Consider the following 20,754-nt stretch of genomic DNA (forward strand, 5'->3'; position numbering starts at 1 on the left):
ATGTTTTCCGGGTATGGTTCTCAATCAGGGACAGCTGTCTATCGTTGTCTCTGATTGGGAATCATACTTAGGCAGCCTGTTTTGCCACCTTAGGTTGTGGGATGTTGTTTTTTGTTAGCTCTGTGTAGCCTTCATCACCTCTCGGATTAAATAAAGAATCATGAACATGTACCACGCTGCACCTTGGTCCACTTCTTCTGACGATCGTTACATTATCGGCACCAGGGAATCCAGGTGGAATTTGTTTGTAATGTATTCCATAACTGTGGTGCATTAAAACTTTGTGGGGACAAGCGGGACCTCAAGAGTTAACCTTGCGAATGTGTTTGCTATCTCATATTGTTATAATTCAACAAGGAAGTGAGGGATGTCTTGCTCCCCATCTGATCTGACCAACCGGAATCCATGCTTCAAGATTGTTTTGATCACGGGACTGGGAAATGTTTCGGGCAGCCTCAGAGAATAACATTGATCTATATTCTGACTCAGTGAGTGAGTTTATAAGGAAGTGCTGTTGTACCCACTGTGACTATTCACCTACCTAACCAGAAACCGTGGATAGATGGAGCCATTCGACCATTAAACGTGTTAACCCTCGCAAGGCTTCTGGCCTCCTCAGAGGATGCCTTATCATCTGGCTGGTATGTTTCGGGACATCTCCCCATCGCTCCCTATCCCAGTCTGCTGTCCCCCATGCTTCAAGATGGCCACCATTGTTCCTACCAAAGAAGGCCTCTGAACTTATACCGAATTGAACTTCTCCCCATTCCGCGTCGCTCCACAGGTAGTATCACATTTTCATTTCACTTCATAACCTACTCGGTTTGATTTGTTTGATCAGCTAGCCAGCTACATAGCCGTCTTTGTATCTAAGACAATTGTGTAGTCTAGAGCGATTTTCTAGGTTCCCTATTGTCGTTCTTTTATCACCTCTAGCCCCTTATCAGCACTGTAGAAACTATTACAGTCAACGGTTTGATTTGTTTATCACCTCCCCTTATAGCCTCTTTGTATCTAAGACAATTGTGTAGCCTAGAGCTTTTCTATCAGCTAGCCAGCCTTTTCACCTCTCCGCAATATCACCTCTCCCCTTATCAGCCTCTCCCCTTATCACCTCTCCCCTTGATTATAGTGTCAACATCGCAGCCACTACCCTAGCCTCAAAGTCAACATCGCAGCCTCTCCCCATCAGCCTCTCCCCTTATCATTTCAATCATTTTAGTCAATAAGATTCTTCTACCTAACTTTCTGAACATTCCGTTTCCACTTGTCATTCCAATCTCCTTTGCACCGTAGCCTCTTCTGTAGCCTGTCCTATGTCTATATCCCTGTTCTCTCCTCTCTGCACAGACCATACAAACGCTCCACACCGCGTGGCCGCGGCCACCCTAATCTGGTGGTCAGCGGAACTTATCCAGGTCTCCGGTAGCCTCTGGAACTGATCTGCGGCCACAAGGCAGAGTTCATCCCCCCAGCCTATGCCTCTCCCCAGTCTCCTCACTTCTTGGCACTATCACATGGATCCCACAGATAACACTCTCCCCACTGCTCCCATCGTCCGCCCACGTGTTCTCGCACATATCAGCTTCTGGTCAGCGGGGTCTCCCCGGGATCACTCATCTCCCCTTATCATTCTCCCCTCCCCCCATCTGTCTATCGCCTCCTTTGAATTCCACCTGTCCAGTTACCAGCCCTTTCACCTTAACATCCTTATCATTTATCGCCCATCCTCGGAGAGTTACATTCATCAATGAGCTTGATGCCTTGATAACCTCTCCTTTCCTGAGGACGGCTCACCTCTCACAGTCCTGGGCACCTTTAACCTCCCCCCTACCTTTGACTCATTCCTCTCTGCCTCCTTCTCACTCCTCTCCCCATTGACCATCACCCTCTCACCTTCCCCCTACTCCCAATCAGGCAATCACCTCTGACCCATCTTTCATGCTGTTCTTCCACTAATCATTCTCCCTCTTAGTCTCCCCACTTCATCCTTTTCCCTATCACCTCTCCCACTTCCCATCACTGCCCCTACCATGGTATCATCCGTCTCCAACCTTCGCTCTCTCTCCCCTTATCCCTCTCTCTCCTCTCCATCCATCATCTCTTCACCTCTGCTCCCTTATCCAACCTCTCCTGATTCTGCCTCCTCAATCTTCCCTTTCTGCATCCTTTCACTCTCTATGTCCCCTATCCTCCAGGCCGGCTCGGTCCTCCCTCCCCTCCGTGGCTTGACTCATTGCGAGCTCACAGAACACCTCTCCCCAGCCGGCGGAAATCCCCTCTCCCTTATCACCTCATTTTATCCCTCCTCTCTAGCTCTCTGTCACTGCTCTCCCCTTATCACCTCTCCCCTTATCACCTCTCCCCTCTAACCCTAGGAATTGCCACCTCTCCCCCTCCTGAATCACCTCTCCCCTTATCACCTCTCCCATCATCACCTCTCCCCGATCCCCTGCTATCACCTCTCCCCTGGTTCTCTACACTGCCCTATCCCTCTCCCCTTATCCCCTCTCCCCAGATCTTCCCCTTATGACCTGGCCCCCAACACCCCCCTTCCCCTTCACTTATTCTCCCCATTATCACCTTCTCCCTTACCTCACCTCCCCTTATCAACTCATCCCTCCCTGGCTATCACCTTCCCCTTATCACCTCTCCCCTTCTAAAACCTCTCCTTCGATCCCTCGATGTCCCCTGTTCCCCTTATTTTTTCTCTCCAAAACTCTTGAACTGCCGTCCTTGGCCAGCTCTTTATCTCTCTCAGAGAATAATCCATTATTTCATTTCACTGGTGCATTAATGAACTTTTATTTATGGGGAGGCGCTCCGCAAAAAGATAAATTCTCCTATTTAACAACAGGTTTTAAACTATTGCCGAACTTGAACCATTTGCTATCTCTTCCGATTGTTACGCTTTAATTCTAACAAGGGTCCTAAGGTGGCGTGGCGAGATTCTGTCTCTTTATTTCTCACCACTGGTGTTTTGTGATTTCACACCAAGTCACTTGGCTCTGTCATAACCTCACATGGTCTCTCCTATCATTGCTATGCAGACAACACACAATTAATCTTCTCCTTTGTTTCTGATGACCAATCAGCATCTCTGGTCTGACAGAATATCAGTGTGGATTGGGATCACCACCTCAAGCTGTTTTGAACCTTAGGTTGACGGATGTTGTTTCTTGTTAGCTCGGGGTGTACTGCCTTCATGATCTCGCGGTCACGGATTAAATACAAATCCATTGAACATCCTCCCACGCTGAACCTTGTGTCCTTCAACACCCTGTCGTTATCTCAACCAGGGAATCAGGTGGAATTTGTTCCTGTAGGTTCATTTCATAACTGTGGTGCATTAAAACTTTGCCTGGGGACAGGAAAGGTCCTAATCCAGGAGTTTGTCATCTCCCGTTGATTACTGCAACTCGCTGTTGGCTCTGCCTGTGCCATTAAACAACTCAGGAAGTGCAGGATGTCTGGTGTTCAACTTCCCAAGTTGATCTCACCACCCCGCTCCATCCGCCTCTCCACTGGCTTGTTTTGAAGGGATCCGCTACAAGACCATGGTGCAGCCTCAGAGAGGGGAACGGCATTGCAGTATCCAGGCTCTGTGAGGAGTTTATAAGGAAGTGCAAGGGCACTGCGTTCACCCACTGTGACTATTACAACCTCCCTAACCCTACCGTGGACTGAGGAAGCCATTCGCTCACCAGTTAAAATGTTCGCCTCGCCCCCCAAGGCTTCAAACTCCCTCAGGCCAGGACAGCGGAGTCAATCACCATCCGGAGACACCTGGTATGTTTCAAGGAATATCTAGGATATTAATCCTTCTCATCCCAGTCCTGTCCTCTTAATGATTTAGATGCACTATTGTAAAGTTCTGTACCACTGGATGTCAGAAGATAAGTCGCTCTGGATGACTAAATGACTTAAATGTAAATGTTAAATGTAAATGACTATCGCCCCGTAGCACTCACTTCTGTCATCATGAAGTCCAGGACCCAATTGCACAGGGCGGGGTTGAGAACCAGGGTCTAAAGCTTAATGATGAGCTTGGAGTGTACTATGGTGTTGAATGTTGAATGAAGTGCTTTGAGAGACTAGTCAAGGATCATATCACCTCCACCTTACCTGCCACCCTAGACCCACTTCAGTTTGCATACCGCCCCAACAGGTCCACAGACGATAAAATCACCATCACACTGCACACTGCCATATCCCATCTGAACAAGATGAATACCTATGTAAGGAAGCTGTGGGGGATTGTGGGGGATAGTACCTCCAAGCTCATCATTAAGCTTCAGGCCTGGGCCTCAACCCCGCCCTGTGCAATTGGGACCTGGACTTTCTGACAGGCCACCCCCAGGTGGTGAAGTTAGGAAACAACATCTTCACTTCGCTGATCCTCAACACCGGGGCCCCACAAGGGTGCGTGCTCAGCCCCCTCCTGTACTCCCTGTTCACCCATGACTGCGTGGCCAAGCATGCCTCCAACTCAATCATCAAGTTTGCAGATGACACAACAGTAGTGGGCTTGATTAACAACAACGACGAGAAAGCCTACAGGGTAGGAGGTGAGTGCACTCGGAGTGTGGTGTCAGAAAACAACAACATCACTCAACATCAACAAAACAAAGGAGATGATCGTGGACTTCAGGAAACAGCAGAGGGAGCACCCCCTATCCACATCGACGGGACAGTAGTGGAGAAGGTGGAACATTTAAGTTCCTTGGCATACACATCACGGGTAAACTGAAATGGTCCACCCACACAACCTCAGGAGGCTGAAGAAATATGTCTTGTCACCTAAAACCCTCACAAACGTTTACAGATGCACAATTGAGAGCATCCTATTGGGCTGTATCACCGCCTGGTACGACAACTTCCCCGCCATCAACCGCAAGGCTCTCCAGAGGGTGGTGAGGTCTGCACAACGTATCACCGGGGGCAAACTATCTGCCCTCCAGGACACCTACACCACCCGATGTCACAGGAAGGCCAAAAAGATCATCAAGGACAACAACCACCCGAGCCACTGCCTGTTCACCCTGCTACCATCCAGAAGGTGAGGTCAGTATAGGTGCATCATAGCTGGGACCAAGAGACTGAAAAACAGCTTTTATCTCAAGGCCATCAGACTGTTAAACAGCCATCACTAGCACTGAGAAGCTTCTGCCTACAAACAGACTCAAATCATTGGCCACTTAAATAAATGGATCACTGGTCACTTTCAATAATGCCACTTTAAAAGAATGTTTACATATCTTACATTACTCATCTCATAAGTATATACTGTATTTTATACCATCTACTGCATCTTGCCTATGCCGCTCGGCCATCGCTCTTCCATATATTTATATGTACATCTTCTTATTCCATTCCTTAACACTTGTGTGTATTAGGTAGTTGTTGGAAAATTGTTAGATTACTTGTTGATATTACTGCACTGTCGGAACTAGAAGCACAAGCGTTTCGCTACACTCACATTAATATTGCTAACCATGTGTATGTGACCAATAAAATTTGATTCAATTTGTATGTCTGTTGGAGCTTGTTGAGCAGAGCTTTGTAAACAACATGTGAGTAAGGAAGGGATTTACGGGACTTTAGGTCCAGCTGACCTTCAGATACAGGATGCAGTGATGGGTATTAAAACTGTCTCCTACTGTCTAATAAAGCGGGGGGGGGGCTGCTGCATTTTGATAAATGGTGTCACCATAGTCAAGATCTGGCAGGAAAGTTGACTGTACAGTCGTGGCCAACAGTTTTGAGAATGACACAAATTTTAATTTCCACAAAGGTTGCCGCTTCAGTGTCAAGTATAATTACAAGCATTCCATAAGTGTCAAAGGCTTTTATTGACAATTACACGAAGTTGATGCCAAGAGTCAATATTTGCAGTGTTGACCCTTCTTTTTCAAGACCTCGGCAATCCGCCCTGGTATGCTGTCAATTAACTTCTGGGCCACATCCTGACTGATGGCAGCCCATTCTTGCATAATCAATGCTTGGAGTTTGTCAGAATTTGTGGGTTTTTGTTTGTCTACCCATGGTTGACAGAGGAAGAACAATGATTCCAAGCACCACCCTCCTTTTGAAGCTTCCAGTCTGTTATTCAAACTCAATCAGCATGACAGAGTGATCTCCAGCCTTGTCCTCGTCAACACTCACACCTGTGTTAACAAGAGAATCACTGACATGATGTCAGCTTGTCCTATTGTGACAGCGCTGAAATGCAGTGGAAATGTTTTTTGGGGGGGGCAAAGAGGGACTTTGCAATTAATTGCAATTCATCTGATCACTCTTCATAACATTCTAGAGTATATGCAAATTAACTATCATACAAACTGAGGCAGCAGACTTTGTGAAAATTAATTAAATCAACAAGGGCTTTCTGTAATGTAACAAAAATCTGATTGCAGCTCTAACATAGCTTGGTCAATAGTTGTTACAATGGCAAACAGAAGACATGTCGTCTGCATACAGCCGATACCATTATCCCCTATTTACCCCCTCATGCTCATCTCAAAGTTTCCTGTCTGCTCTCTAATATACTCTAGTGTGTGTGTGTGTGTGTGTGTGTGTGTGTGTGTGTGTGTGTGTGTGTGTGTGTGTGTGTGTGTGTGTGTGTGTGTGTGTGTGTGTGTGTGTACTGGATATTCCCACTCATACATTCAGAACCTTGTGTTTGCGGAGCGATCGATAACCTAGAGAGGAATATAAATCAGCTTCATACAGCGCTACTTTATTCAGTAACCTCAGTGTTCTATAGCTCCCACTCCTATGGAGCGGCCTAGATCTACACAGCGTGGCACAGTATAGGATGGAACTCATCCTATTATACAGTCCTATAGAATACTGCAATGAGCCTCGTGAACTCTAGAGTGCATGGCATTGTGCAGTACGATTACGGCCAGAACTCCAGTTCTGGCCCCAGTTACCAGAGGGTCAGGGCCAGAGAGAGAGAGTAAGACAGAGACAAAGAAATGTGTGTGTGATGTCTACTGTTAATTTTTATTGTTTATTTCACTTTATATATTATCTACCTTACTTGCTTTGGCAATGTTAACACATGTTACCCATGCCAATAAAGCCCCTTGAATTGAATTGAATTGAAAGAGCTTTCAGGGCTTTGAGTTAGAGAATACCCGAGACCTGATCCAGAACCAGAATTCTAAATGATGTCAAGGTTCAGGGTCAGCTCTGATCTGATTGTCGCAGGTCTCAGGTATGTCGGTATGTGTAATTTCAACCGACTTGTCTAGAAGGACCCATATAGATCCAAACGTGACTGCTGCAGTAGAGAGAGAGACAAATTAAATAATTTATGCTACTGCTCTTTACTTTTCATGAGAGTGGCGCATGTAGCATGTTGTTGTTGTTGGCCAATCAGAAGTCATCAAAGCAGCAATAAGCTACAGTCATAGAGGATCGCACCATGTTAAAGGAGAAGGACAGGCTACAACGACCAAGAGCCAACAGGTAGGCTGCTACTTAATATTCTGAATGGAGTTGTTGTTGTTTATAACTGTAGGATGAGAAAGTGCATGCGGTTCTCTATATTGTACTAATTAATTTATGCATATTGAGTTCGGATGGAAAAGCCCCAGGTCCATTTCGGGAACGGGTCCAATTTTTAGGACCTTTGAAGGCCTCTACTGTGAGTGTGACTGCATCCTGATTCTCCTCACTTGCACACACCCCATTACGGATTTCAAAGCATTGGATTGGTGTAAAGCAGCATCTATCTGTGGGTGTGTTTTGGGGTATCATACCTCCCAGGGGTCCGTGTGGGTTGCCGTTGTGGTGTAGGAGACATGGCCCAGTGGGGCTCCCATTGCGCTCCAGACGCCCCATCTTCCCTGGCGGAGGTCCGCTGAGGTCCGGGCTGCCCCCCCGCCGCTCAGGACTGTCCTGCATACGGGGGCTCTCCCCACCACCGCGCTCCATCCCCCTCCAACCACCAGGGGGAGCTAATGCCAGAGGGTAAGGGCCTAGCAGGGTAAGAGAGGAGGAAGAGGGGGGAGAGAGAGAGGAGAGAGAGAGAAGAGAAGGGGGAGGAAGAGAGAGAGAGGGAGAGAGAGGGAGAGAGAGGGGGAGAGAGAGAGAGGGAGAGAGCGAGAGAGAGAGAGCGAGAGAGAAATTGACTAGGGTCAGGTTTTCCGATAGCGATTGAATTTCGGCTTAGGAGTGTTTTAACAATACGTCTTTCCAACGTTTGCTAAGTGTGTCATTGAGGCATGTGTCAATACTGATAGGATTGAAGGAAAGCTTTCTCTTATCATTAAAATTATTCCACAATACTGACGATGGATCAGCTCCAAGAAAGATTGTATCATCTATGGTTGCAAATACTGAGGCGGATTATTCTAATGCTTACCCTATAATAATTAATTAAATCAAGATTTTGCACATCATTGCTCACATGTTAGGCTACACATCATGGAATACACTGAGTATACCAAACATTAGGAACAGCTTCCAAATATTGAGTTGCCCCCCCCCTGAAAAGCATTCCAGATGCTGGCCCATGTTGACCCCAATGCTTCCCATAGTTGTGTCAAGTTGACTGGATGTCCTTTGGGTGTTGGACCATTCTTGATGCACACAGGAAACTGTTGAGCGTGAAAGACCCAGCAGCATTGCAGTTCATGACACAAACCGATGCACCTGGCACCTACTACCCTTCCCTGCTCAAAGGCACTTAAATTGTTTGTGTGGTTCATTCACCCTCTCAATGGCACACATACACAATCAATGTCTCAATTGTCTCAAGGCTTAAAAACCCTTATGTCATCTTTCTCCTCCCCTTCATCTACACTGATTGATCATAGGGGATAAGGGATCATAGCTTTCAGTTGGATTCCCCTGGTCAGTCTGAGTCATGGAAAGAGCAGGTGGTCCTAATGTTTTGTACACTCAGTGTATATCAAGACAAATTACAGACAGTAGAAAAATAGAACTCAATTGATTGAACATGACATGTATCTCAATATGATTTACATAGGCATATAGCCTACTGTATTTACATCGTAATGCAGACATATCGGTTTTCATTTTCACAAGTCGCTTGTTTGTATCAACTGCAAATACATTGGCAACTTTGTATTTGTAGTCAACTTTGTTGGCAGTAACAAAGGTGGATAAACCATGTGATCGTGGCCTTAAATATGAGAACACCGAGGTCCGGACTATGGTCATTTTTCTCATCATTTTTCTCATCAAAAAATGAAATAATATACAGTGCCTTGCGAAAGTATTCGGCCCCCTTGAACTTTGCGACCTTTTGCCACATTTCAGGCTTCAAACATAAAGATATAAAACTGTATTTTTTTGTGAAGAATCAACAACAAGTGGGACACAATCATGAAGTGGAACGACATTTATTGGATATTTCAAACTTTTTTAACAAATCAAAAACGGAAAAATTGGGCGTGCAAAATTATTCAGCCCCTTTACTTTCAGTGCAGCAAACTCTCTCCAGAAGTTCCGTGAGAATCTCTGAATGATCCAATGTTGACCTAAATGACTAATGATGATAAATACAATCCACCTGTGTGTAATCAAGTCTCCGTATAAATGCACCTGCACTGTCATAGTCTCAGAGGTCCGTTAAAAGCACAGAGAGCATCATGAAGAACAAGGAACACACCAGGCAGGTCCGAGATACTGTTGTGAAGAAGATTAAAGCCGGATTTGGATACAAAAAGATTTCCCAAGCTTTAAACATCCCAAGGAGCACTGTGCAAGCGATAATATTGAAATGGAAGGAGTATCAGACCACTGCAAATCTACCAAGACCTGGCCGTCCCTCTAAACTTTCAGCTCATACAAGGAGAAGACTGATCAGAGATGCAGCCAAGAGGCCCATGATCACTCTGGATGAACTGCAGAGATCTACAGCTGAGGTGGGAGACTCTGTCCATAGGACAACAATCAGTCGTATATTGCACAAATCTGGCCTTTATGGAAGAGTGGCAAGAAGAAAGCCATTTCTTAAAGATATCCATAAAAAGTGTCATTTAAAGTTTGCCACAAGCAACCTGGGAGACACACCAAACATGTTGAAGAAGGTGCTCTGGTCAGATGAAACCAAAATTGAACTTTTTGGCAACAATGCAAAACGTTATGTTTGGCGTAAAAGCAACACAGCTCATCACCCTGAACACACCATACCCAGTGTCAAACATGGTGGTGGCAGCATCATGGTTTGGGCCTGCTTTTCTTCAGCAGGGACAGGGAAGATGGTTAAAATTGATGGGAAGATGGATGGAGCCAAATACAGGACCATTCTGGAAGAACCTGATGGAGTCTGCAAAAGACCTGAGACTGGGACGGAGATTTGTCTTCCAACAAGACAATGATCCAAAACATAAAGCAAAATCTACAATGGAATGGTTCAAAAATAAACATATCCAGGTGTTAGAATGGCCAAGTCAAAGTCCAGACCTGAATCCAATCGAGAATCTATGGAAAGACCTGAAAACTGCTGTTCACAAATGCTCTCCATCCAACCTCACTAAGCTCTAGCTGTTTTGCAAGGTGGAATGGGAAGAAATTTCAGTCTCTCGATGTGCAAAACTGATAGAGACAAACCCCAAGTGACTTACAGCTGTAATCACAGCAAAAGGTGATGCTACAAAGTATTAACTTAAGGGGGCTGAGTAATTTTGCACGCCCAATTTTTCAGTTTTTGATTTGTTAAAACAGTTTGAAATATCCAATAAATGTCCTTCCACTTCATGATTGTGTCCCACTTGTTGTTGATTCTTCACAAAAAAATACAGTTTTATATCTTTATGTTTGAAGCCTGAAATGTGGCAAAAGGTCGCAAAGTTCAAGGGGGCTGAATACTTTTGCAAGGCACTGTATATACACAAATAGTACCCAATAAAGGGTCAACAGTCAACATGTAAATATTGCACCCAGTGTTTAAAATACTTATATTCATGATCTGAGTTCTAATCGTGCCGGCCTCTTTGAGAACAAGTGGAATCATGAACAGTGGTTTCTTCGTTATGTTCGCCTGCATCTCCTGGATTTGCTGCCTGATTTGCCTTTTCAGCAGCACATTCACCACCAGAGGCGGACTGGACATCTGGCATCTCGGGCAAATACCTGATGGGCTGGTCCATTTTCTGCCTAGAACTCTTTTGTTTTTGCGCAAAATTATCACTATCTGGTGGGATTGTAGGGTGGTGGGTTGGTGTCTCTCTTTCCGTCTCTATCCCTCTCTGTCTCCTTCTCTGTCTCCCTCTTTGTCTCCTCTCTGTCTCCCTCTCTGTCTCCTTCTCTGTCTCCCTCTTTGTCTCCTCTCTGTCTCCTTCTCTGTCTCCCTCTCTCTCCCTCTTTGTCTCACTCTCCGTCTCACTCCCCGTCTCCCTCTCAATACCAGCAAAATTATCACTATCTGGCTTTCTGGTGGGATTGTAGGGTGGTGGGGTGGTGTCTCACTCCCCGTCTCCCTCTCAATACCAGCAAAATTATCACTATCTGGCTATCTGGTGGGATTGTAGGGTGGTGGGGTGGTGTCTCTCTCTCCGTCTCTCTCTCCGTCTCCTTCTCTATCTCCCTCTCTGTCTCCTTCTCTGTCTCCCTCTTTGTCTCCTCTCTGTCTCCCACTCTGTCTCCCACTCTGTCTCACACTCTGTCTCACACTCTGTCTCACACTCTGTCTCACACTCTGTCTCACACTCTGTCTCACCTCTGTCTCCTTCTCTCTCTCCCTCTTTGTCTCCTCTCTGTCTCCCTCTCCCTCTCTGTCTCCTTCTCTCTCTCCTCTCTCTCCCTCTTTGTCTCACTCTCCGTCTCACTCCCCGTCTCCCTCTCAATACCAGCAAAAATATCACTATCTGGCTATCTGGTGGGATTGTAGGGTGGTGGGGTGGTGTCTCTCTCTCCGTCTCTCTCTCCCTCTCTGTCTCCCTCCCTCTCCCTCTCTGTCTCCTTCTCTGTCTCCACTCTCTCCTCTAGCCACGCCACTCACATAGTCAATCAGGAGTAACTTGTGTGTGTGTGTGTGTGTGTGTGTGTGTGTGTGTGTGTGTGTGTGTGTGTGTGTGTGTGTGTGTGTGTGTGTGTGTGTGTGTGTGTGTGTGTGTGTGTTCGTGAGTCTGTTCATACGTGCATTGCTGGATGCATCAGTGCAGTGTCCTGGGATCACTAATATTGGTCTGCCAAAGCTCTCATACTGGTATTGTTCTCTCATACTGGTGTTGTTCTCTCATACTGGTATTGTGTTCTCATACTGGTATTGTTCTCTCATACTGGTATTGTTCTCTCATACTGGTATTGTTCTCTCATACTGGTATTGCGCTCTCATACTGGTATTGTGCTCTCATACTGGTATTGTGTTCTCTCATACTGGTATTGTTCTCTCATACTGGTATTGTTCTCTCATACTGATATTGTTCTCTCATACTGATATTGTTCTCTCATCTCATACTGGTATTGTTCTCTCATACTGGTATTGTTCTTTCATACTGGTATTGTTCTCTCATACTGGTATTGTTCTCTCATACTGGTATTGTGCTCTCATACTGGTATTGTGTTCTCATACTGGTATTGTTCTCTCATACTGGTATTGCGCTCTCATACTGGTATTGTGCTTTCATACTGGTATTGTGTTCTCTCATACTGGTATTGTTCTCTCATACTGGTATTGTTCTCTCATACTGATATTGTTCTCTCTCATACTGGTATTGTGTTCTCATACTGGTATTGTTCTCTCATACTGATATTGTTCTCTCATCTCATACTGGTATTGTTCTCTCATACTGATATTGTTCTCTCATCTCATACTGGTATTGTTCTCTCATACTGGTATTGTGCTCTCATACTGGTATTGTTCTCTCATACTGGTATTGTTCTCTCATACTGGTATTGTTCTCTCATACTGGTATTGTTCTCTCATCTCATACTGGTATTGTGCTCTCATACTGGTATTGTGCTCTCATACTGGTATTGTGTTCTCATACTGGTATTGTGCTCTCATACTGGTATTGTTCTCTCATACTGGTATTGTTCTCTCATACTGGTATTGTGTTATCATACTGGTATTGTGTTCTCATACTGGTATTGTGCTCTCATACTGGTATTGTTCTCTCATACTGATATTGTGCTCTCATACTGGTATTGTGCTCTCATACTGGTATTGTGCTCTCATACTGGTATTGTGTTCTCATACTGGTATTGTGCTCTCATACTGGTATTGTGCTCTCATACTGTAATAGTTATCTCATACTGTAATTGTTCTCTCATACTGGTGTTGTTCTCTCATACTGGTATTGTGTTCTCATACTGGTATTGTGTTCTCATACTGGTATTGCGAGAGAGAGCTGTCGGTCCCAACATTTATTTATATATATTTTATATATAAATATATTTTTTATTTTTAGATATGTATACTTTGACAATGTAAGTAATAATGAACTTGCCATGTCAATTGAATTGTATTGAATTGAGAGGGAGCAGAAGGAGCTGAGCAGAGAGAGGAGAGAGAGAGAGAATTACCAAAGGTACAAAAGATATATTTTATTTTGACCACAGGCATATCTGACCTTCTTTTACTGCCTACAAATAAGTAGGGAGGAAAATAGGAATGACCTAATTTTGGGAGCAAGACGGAGGACCAAGAAATGTGACAAAGGAAACAAAACTAAGCATAAGACGTGTTTGAAAGCGAAGGACGATCTCCATCCTCTTCCCCTGATTGTTTTTACAGACCTAGTCTCTTTGTCCCTGCTAACGCTGTCATATAAGTCCCCACCAAGACAATGTTTTCATGCTGTGGTCTCTCTCTCCCTCTCTTCTCCCACCAACAGAAACACACCACCAACTATGAAACAAAAACAAAAAAACAGCCCATACATACCCAATCAAAGAGGAATTCCGAGTTTGGATGAAATTTCTAAATGAATAATAAATGAAAAACATTAGCCTTGGCAAGATTAACAAGAAACTTTACGTGGGCCAAACAGTGGGGCTCACCAACGGGGGGGTACACAGTGGCGCTCACCAACGGGGGGGTACACAGTGGCAACAGTGGGGGGTACACAGTGGCACTCACCAACGGGGGGTACACAGTGGCACTCACCAACGGGGGTACACAGTGGAGCTCACCCAACAGTGGCGGGGGGGTAACACAGTGGCGCCCACCAACGGGGGTACACAGTGGCACTCACCAACGGGGGTACACAGTGGAGCTCACCAACGGGGGGGGGTAACACAGTGGCGCCCACCAACGGGGGGTACACAGTGGCGCTCACCAACGGGGGGTACACAGTGGAGCTCACCAACAGGGGGGGGTAACACAGTGGGGCTCACCAACAGGGGGTAACACAGTGGAGCTCACCAGTGGGGGGGTATACAGTGGAGCACACCAGAGGGGGGGTACACAGTGGAGCTCACCAGATGGGGGGGTACACAGTGGAGCTCACCAACAGGGGGGTTACACAGTGGAGCTCACCAATGGGGGGCTCACCAGAGGTACACAGTGGAGCTCACCATCGGTGGGGGTATACAGTGGAGCTCACCAACGGGGGGTATACAGTGGAGCTCACCAGAGGGGGGTATACAGTGGAGCTCACCAGAGAGGAGGGGGTGCACAGTGGAGCTCACCAGAGAGGAGGGGGTACACAGTGGAGCTCACCAGAGAGGAGGGGTGCACAGTGGAGCTCACCAGAGGGGGGGTATACAGTGGAGCTCACCAATGGGGGGGGGGTATACAGTGGAGCTCACCAAAGGGGAAGGGGGTACACAGTGGAGCTCACCAACGGGGGAAGGGGGTACACAGTGGAGCTCACCAAAGGGGGAGGGGGTACACAGTGACGCTTACCAACAGGGAGGTACACAGTGGAGCTCACCAACAGGGGGAGGTACACAGTGACGCTTACCAACAGGGAGGTACACAGTGGAGCTCACCAACAAGGGGAGGTACACAGTGGACGCTCACCAACAGGGAGGTACACAGTGGAGCTCACCAATGGGGGGGGGTACACAGTGGAGCTCACCAACGGGGGGAGGGTAACACAGTGGAGCTCACCAATGGGGGGGTACACAGTGGAACTCACCAACAGGGGGTAACACAGTGGAACTCACCAACGGGGGGGGGGTAACACAGTGGAACTCACCAACGGGGGGTAACACAGTGGAACTCACCAACAGGGGGAAGCGGGTACACAGTGGAGCTCACCAAAGGGAGGGGGTACACAGTGACGCTTACCAACAGGGAGGTACACAGTGGAGCTCACCAACAGGGGGAGGTACACAGTGACGCTTACCAACAGGGAGGTACACAGTGGAGCTCACCAACAGGGGGGGTAACACAGTGGAGCTCACCAACAGGGGGAGGGTAACACAGTGGAGCTCACCAATGGGGGGGTACACAGTGGAACTCACCAACGGGGGGTAACACAGTGGAACTCACCAACGGGGGTAACACAGTGGAGCTCACCAACGGGGGGGTAACACAGTGGAGCTCACCAACGGGGGTGGGAACTCACCAACGGGGGGAACTACACAGTGGAACTCACCAACGGGGGGGGTAACACAGTGGAACTCACCAACGGGGGGGGTAACACAGTGGAGCTCACCAACGGGGGGGGTAACACAGTGGAACTCACCAACGGGGGTAACACAGTGGAGCTCACCAACTACACTAGCTAGCCCAGTGTGTGGTCGTCCACCAGGAAGGATATCATGGTAAATGGGAAGTTGTGTAGCAACAGTGAATAAGGTTCAGAGGTGATAGCTTTCTCTTTTGCATAACGTTGAATCATATCTTCCTTCCTGCCACACTGACCTCCGCTCCCTTCAACTCTCTGTCAGTTAATTCGATACAACCTCTCCTCTCCTGCCCTCTTTAATGTGATGTTTGTTACTGTGGAGACCCAGTGAAGTCAACTTGAACCAATAAGGAGGAGGCTGATACACCCCAGAGGACATTGTGTTGCCTCTCCAATGTCCTGACTATTATTAAGTTCCTGTCTCGAGACGAGGCAGACCAAACCCACTAACAATAGCAGCCTCACTGAAAAGTAGCAATATCTACGACAATCCCTTTTCAGTCAAATTTGGTGATCTGGTGAAACATTCATCTTTCTGAATTATGGATAGAGTGTAAGAATGTGGCGTATATTAAATATGAAACCCAGAGCCAGACAATGCCTGTTGGCCTGTGGACCTGTAGCGAGAGCAGAGCCACCCATGTGTCATAGTGTCATTATTGGGGCTGGGGATGTGTGTCTGTAGGGAGGGGGCTGTGTGCCTGTGTGGAGGGGGCTGTGTGCCTGTGGGGAGGGGGCTGTGTGCCTGTGGGGAGGGGGCTGTGTGCCTGTGGGGAGGGGGCTGTGTGCCTGTAGGGAGGGGGCTGTGTGCCTGTGGGGAGGGGGCTGTGTGCCTGTGGGGAGGGGGCTGTGTGCCTGTGGGGAGGGGGCTGTGTGCCTGTGGGGAGGGGGCTGTGTGCCTGTGGGGTTGGGGCTGTGTGTCTGTGGGGTTGGGGCTGTGTGTCTGTGGGGTTGGGGCTGTGTGTCTGTGGGGTTGGGGCTGGGCCTGTGGGGTTGGGGCTGTGTGCCTGTGGGGAGGGGGCTGTGTGCCTGTGGGGAGGGGGGGGCTAGGGAGGGGGCTGTGTGCCTGTGGGGGGGGCTGTGTGTTTGTGGGGTTGGGGCTGTGTGTCTGTGGGGGGGCTGGTGCTGTGGGGTTGGGGCTGTGTGTCTGTGGGGTTGGGGCTGTGTGCCTGTGGGGTTGGGGCTGTGTGTCTGTGGGGTTGGGGCTGTGTGCCTGTGGGGTTGGGGCTGTGTGCCTGTGGGGTTGGGGCTGTGTGTTTGTGGGGTTGGGGCTGTGGGGGCTGTGTGTCTGTGGGGTTGGGGCTGTGTGTCTGTGGGGTTGGGGCTGTGTGTTTGTGGGGTTGGGGCTGTGTGCCTGTGGGGTTGGGGCTGTGTGTTTGAATGGGTTGGGGCTGTGTGGCTGTAGGGAGGGGGTTGGGGGTTGGGGGGGGCGGCGCTGGGGCTGTGTGCCTACGGGGCTGGGGCTGTGTGCCTGTGGGGAGGGGGCTGTGTGCCTGTGGGGCTGGGGCTGTGTGTCTGTAGGGCTGGGGCTGTGTGTCTGTTGGGAGGGGGTTGGGGCTGTGTGCCTGTGGGGAGGGGGCTGTATGCCTGTGGGGAGGGGCTGTATGCTGTGGGGAGGGGGGCTGGTCTGTAGGGCTGGGGCTGTGTGTCTGTGGGGAGGGGGCTGTGTGTCTGTAGGGCTGTGGATGTGTGTCTGTAGGGAGGGGGCTGTGTGCCTGTGGGGAGGGGGCTGTGTGTCTGTAGGGCTGGGGCTGTGTGCCTGTGGGGAGGGGGCTGTGTGTCTGTAGGGAGGGGGCTGTGTGCCTGTGGGGAGGGGGCTGGGCTGTGGGGCTGTGTGCCTGTGTATCTGTGGGGGTTGGGGCTGTGTGTCTGTAGGGAGGGGGTGTGGGGCTGTGTGCCTGGGGCTATGTGCCTGTGGGGAGGGGGCTGTGTGTCTGTGGGGAGGGGGCTGTGTGTCTGTGGGGAGGGGGCTGTGTGTCTGTGGGGAGGGGGCTGGGGCTGTGTGCCTGTGGGGTTGGGGCTGTGTGCCTGTGGGGTTGGGGCTGTGTGTTTGTATGGGTTGGGGCTGTGTGCCTGTGGGGAGGGGGCTGTGTGGCTGTAGGGAGGGGGCTGTGTGTCTGTATGGGTGTGTGTGTGGGTGAGTGCCATGGCCTAGTCTAGACTTACAGGGAAAATATGAGTGCATACACAAATGCAAGCACGGATGAATACACACACACACACACATATATACACACACAGACAGACAGACACGCACACCCATAGAGACACACACACCCATAGAGACACACACACCCATAGAGACACACACACCCATACAGACACACACACCCATACAGACACACACACCCATACAGACACACACACACAGACACACATAGTTGTGTAATGGTTAAGAAGCACTTCCACATTGTATATACACTGTATGTTGACAAAAGTTACTAACTGTTCTTATGAAAGGTCGATATATAAACGGATTTCATGAGGAATAAACCGATCTATCTAACAGGCCAGATATAACTGTTAGATGACTTGGCCTTGTCAGGTTCACCAGAAACAGATGTTGGATCTGAATTTGATCATCCTGTTGCAGGGTAACTTTCCTGGGCAGGACATGTAAAACGTGTAGTGTATTTGAGGTTTAAAAAGGCTTCTGAAGTTAGGAATTTCCACTTTGAAAATGTACATTTTTTTATCAACCCCTACAAACATTTCCATTAAGTATAACTCACATAATAATTCACATTTCCCTGCTGTACCAAACTGTCTCAAATTAATATCCTACTGTATCATATATTGTGATACTTATATGGTGCTGGCAGATCAACAGTGAGATAAAAGCGTCAGTTAATATTGAGTCGATAAGAAATTAAATATCTGTCCCAGAGACGGCCATCTTGCTAGGCCTTTTGATAACAGAGAAGACACAGAGGCATTTTGATAACAGAGAAGACACAGAGGCATTTTGATAACAGAGAAGACACAGAGGCATTTTGATAACAGAGAAGACACAGAGGCATTTTGATAACAGAGAAGACACAGAGGCATTTTGATAACAGAGAAGACACAGAGGCATTTTGATAACAGATAAGACACAGAGGCATTTTGATAACAGAGAAGACACAGAGGCATTTTGATAACAGAGAAGACACAGAGGCATTTTGATAACAGATAAGACACAGAGGCATTTTGATAACAGAGAAGACACAGAGGCATTTTGATAACAGAGAAGACACAGAGGCATTTTGATAACAGAGAAGACACAGAGGCATTTTTGAGACTTTGAGCAGCTATTTAGATACAAACTCACTTGAAATTCACTAACTTGATTATCTTGGACACTAAGGTTTAATCTACAATTCATAAGTGGCTACTCCTAAATTTCACAGTCTCACACAGACACAACAAATGCACAGGCACAGACGTAAGATCACAAAGGAAAAATACAGACCCACCCTTACTGATGAGACAATACTACAGAGCAATGAACACACCTATAAACAATCCGTGAAACACACAAACACACACGTGTAATTCTAAACCTTCCTACACTGTACGAGACACAGAGCAAAGAGTATTCAAGAGTTTCCATCATCATTTGTAATACTGGTGCCATCGGCCAACTCATATTCATTCTTAGAATTGTGCAGTCAAATGACAGGGTGGAACTGTGTAAGGCCAAAGAGACTGTCTCTCCCTTCTCTTGTACACCTCCTGTATTTTCCTCTCTCTCTCCCTCTCATTCACCTCCTCTCTCTCTTTCCCTCTCTCTCCGTCTCATTCACCTCCTCTCTCTCTTTCCTTCTCTCTCCCTCTCATTCACCTCCTCTCTCTCTTTCCCGCTCTCTCCCTCTCATTCACCTCCTCTCTCTCTTTCCTTCTCTCTCCCTCTCATTCACCTCCTCTCTCTCTTTCCCGCTCTCTCCCTCTCATTCACCTCCTCTCTCTCTTTCCCTCTCTCTCCCTCTCCCTCTCTCCCTCTCATTCACCTCCTCTTTCTCTTTCCCCGCTCTCTCCCTCTCATTCACCTCCCCTCTCATTCACCTCTCTTTCTTTCCCGCTCTCTCCCTCTCATTCACCTCCTCTCTCTCTTTCCCTCTCTCTCCCTCTCATTCACCTCCTCTTTCTCTTTCCCGCTCTCTCCCTCTCATTCACCTCCTCTCTCTCTTTCCCGCTCTCTCCCTCTCATTCACCTCCTCTTTCTCTTTCCCTCTCTCTCACAACCTCTCTCCCTTTCCCACTCTCTCCCTCTCATTTACCTCCTCTCTCTCTTTCCCTCTCTCCCTCTCATTCACCTCCTCTCTCTTTCCCGCTCTCTCCCTCTCATTCACCTCCTCTTTCTCTTCCCCTCTCTCTCACAACCTCTCTCTCTTTCCCTCTCTCTCCCTCTCATTCACCTCCTCTCTCTCTTTCCCGCTCTCTCCCTCTCATTCACCTCCTCTTTCTCTTTCCCTCTCTCTCACAACCTCTCTCCCTTTCCCACTCTCTCCCTCTCATTTACCTCCTCTCTCTCTTTCCCTCTCTCCCTCTCATTCACCTCCTCTCTCTTTCCCGCTCTCTCCCTCTCATTCACCTCCTCTTTCTCTTCCCCTCTCTCTCACAACCTCTCTCTCTTTCCCTCTCTCTCCCTCTCATTCACCTCCTCTCTCTCTTTCCCTCTCTCTCCCTCTCATTCACCTCCTCTCTCTTTCCCGCTCTCTCCCTCTCATTCACCTCCTCTATCTCTTTCCTGCTCTCTCCCTCTCATTCACCTCCCTCTTTCTCTTCCCCTCTCTCTCACAACCTCTCTCTTTCCCCCTCTCTCCCTCTCATTCACCTCCTCTCTCTCATTCACCTCCTCTCTCTCTTTCCCTCTCCCTCTCATTCACCTCCTCTCTCTTTCCCGCTCTCTCCCTCTCATTCACCTCCTCTCTCTCTTTCCCTCTCTCCCTCTCATTCACCTCCTCTCTCTCTTCCCCTCTCTCCCTCTCATTCACCTCCTCTTTCTCTTTCCCTCTCTCCCTCTCTTTCACCTCCTCTCTCTTTTCCTCTCTCTCTCCCTCTCGTTCATCTCCCCTCCATCTCTCTCTCTCTCTCTCTCTCTCTCTCTCTCTCTCTCTCTCTCACCTCCTCTTTTAAATTCCCCTCCTCTCTCTCTCTCTCTCACCTCCTCTTTCAAATTCCCCTCCTCTCTCTCTCTCGCTGTCTCTCCCTC

The 20,754-nt window shown here is 47.9% G+C and overlaps 1 protein-coding gene across 7 annotated transcripts in view; it reads right to left on the reverse strand.

Annotated features, from left to right (window-relative positions):
* The window catches only part of LOC135547618 (DNA-binding protein SATB2-like), a 127,765-nt gene that overhangs the window by 85,094 nt on the left and 21,917 nt on the right, over positions 1–20,754 (reverse strand). For all 7 annotated transcript variants that reach the window (XM_064976783.1, XM_064976779.1, XM_064976780.1 and 4 more), the window contains one exon: positions 7,770–7,988. In XM_064976783.1, coding sequence (XP_064832855.1) covers positions 7,770–7,988 — 219 coding nt within the window. The remainder of the gene's footprint in view (positions 1–7,769; positions 7,989–20,754) is intronic.

This window comes from Oncorhynchus masou, chromosome 10, assembly GCF_036934945.1.
Source record: "Oncorhynchus masou masou isolate Uvic2021 chromosome 10, UVic_Omas_1.1, whole genome shotgun sequence".
In the NCBI taxonomy this organism is placed as follows: domain Eukaryota; kingdom Metazoa; phylum Chordata; class Actinopteri; order Salmoniformes; family Salmonidae; genus Oncorhynchus; species Oncorhynchus masou.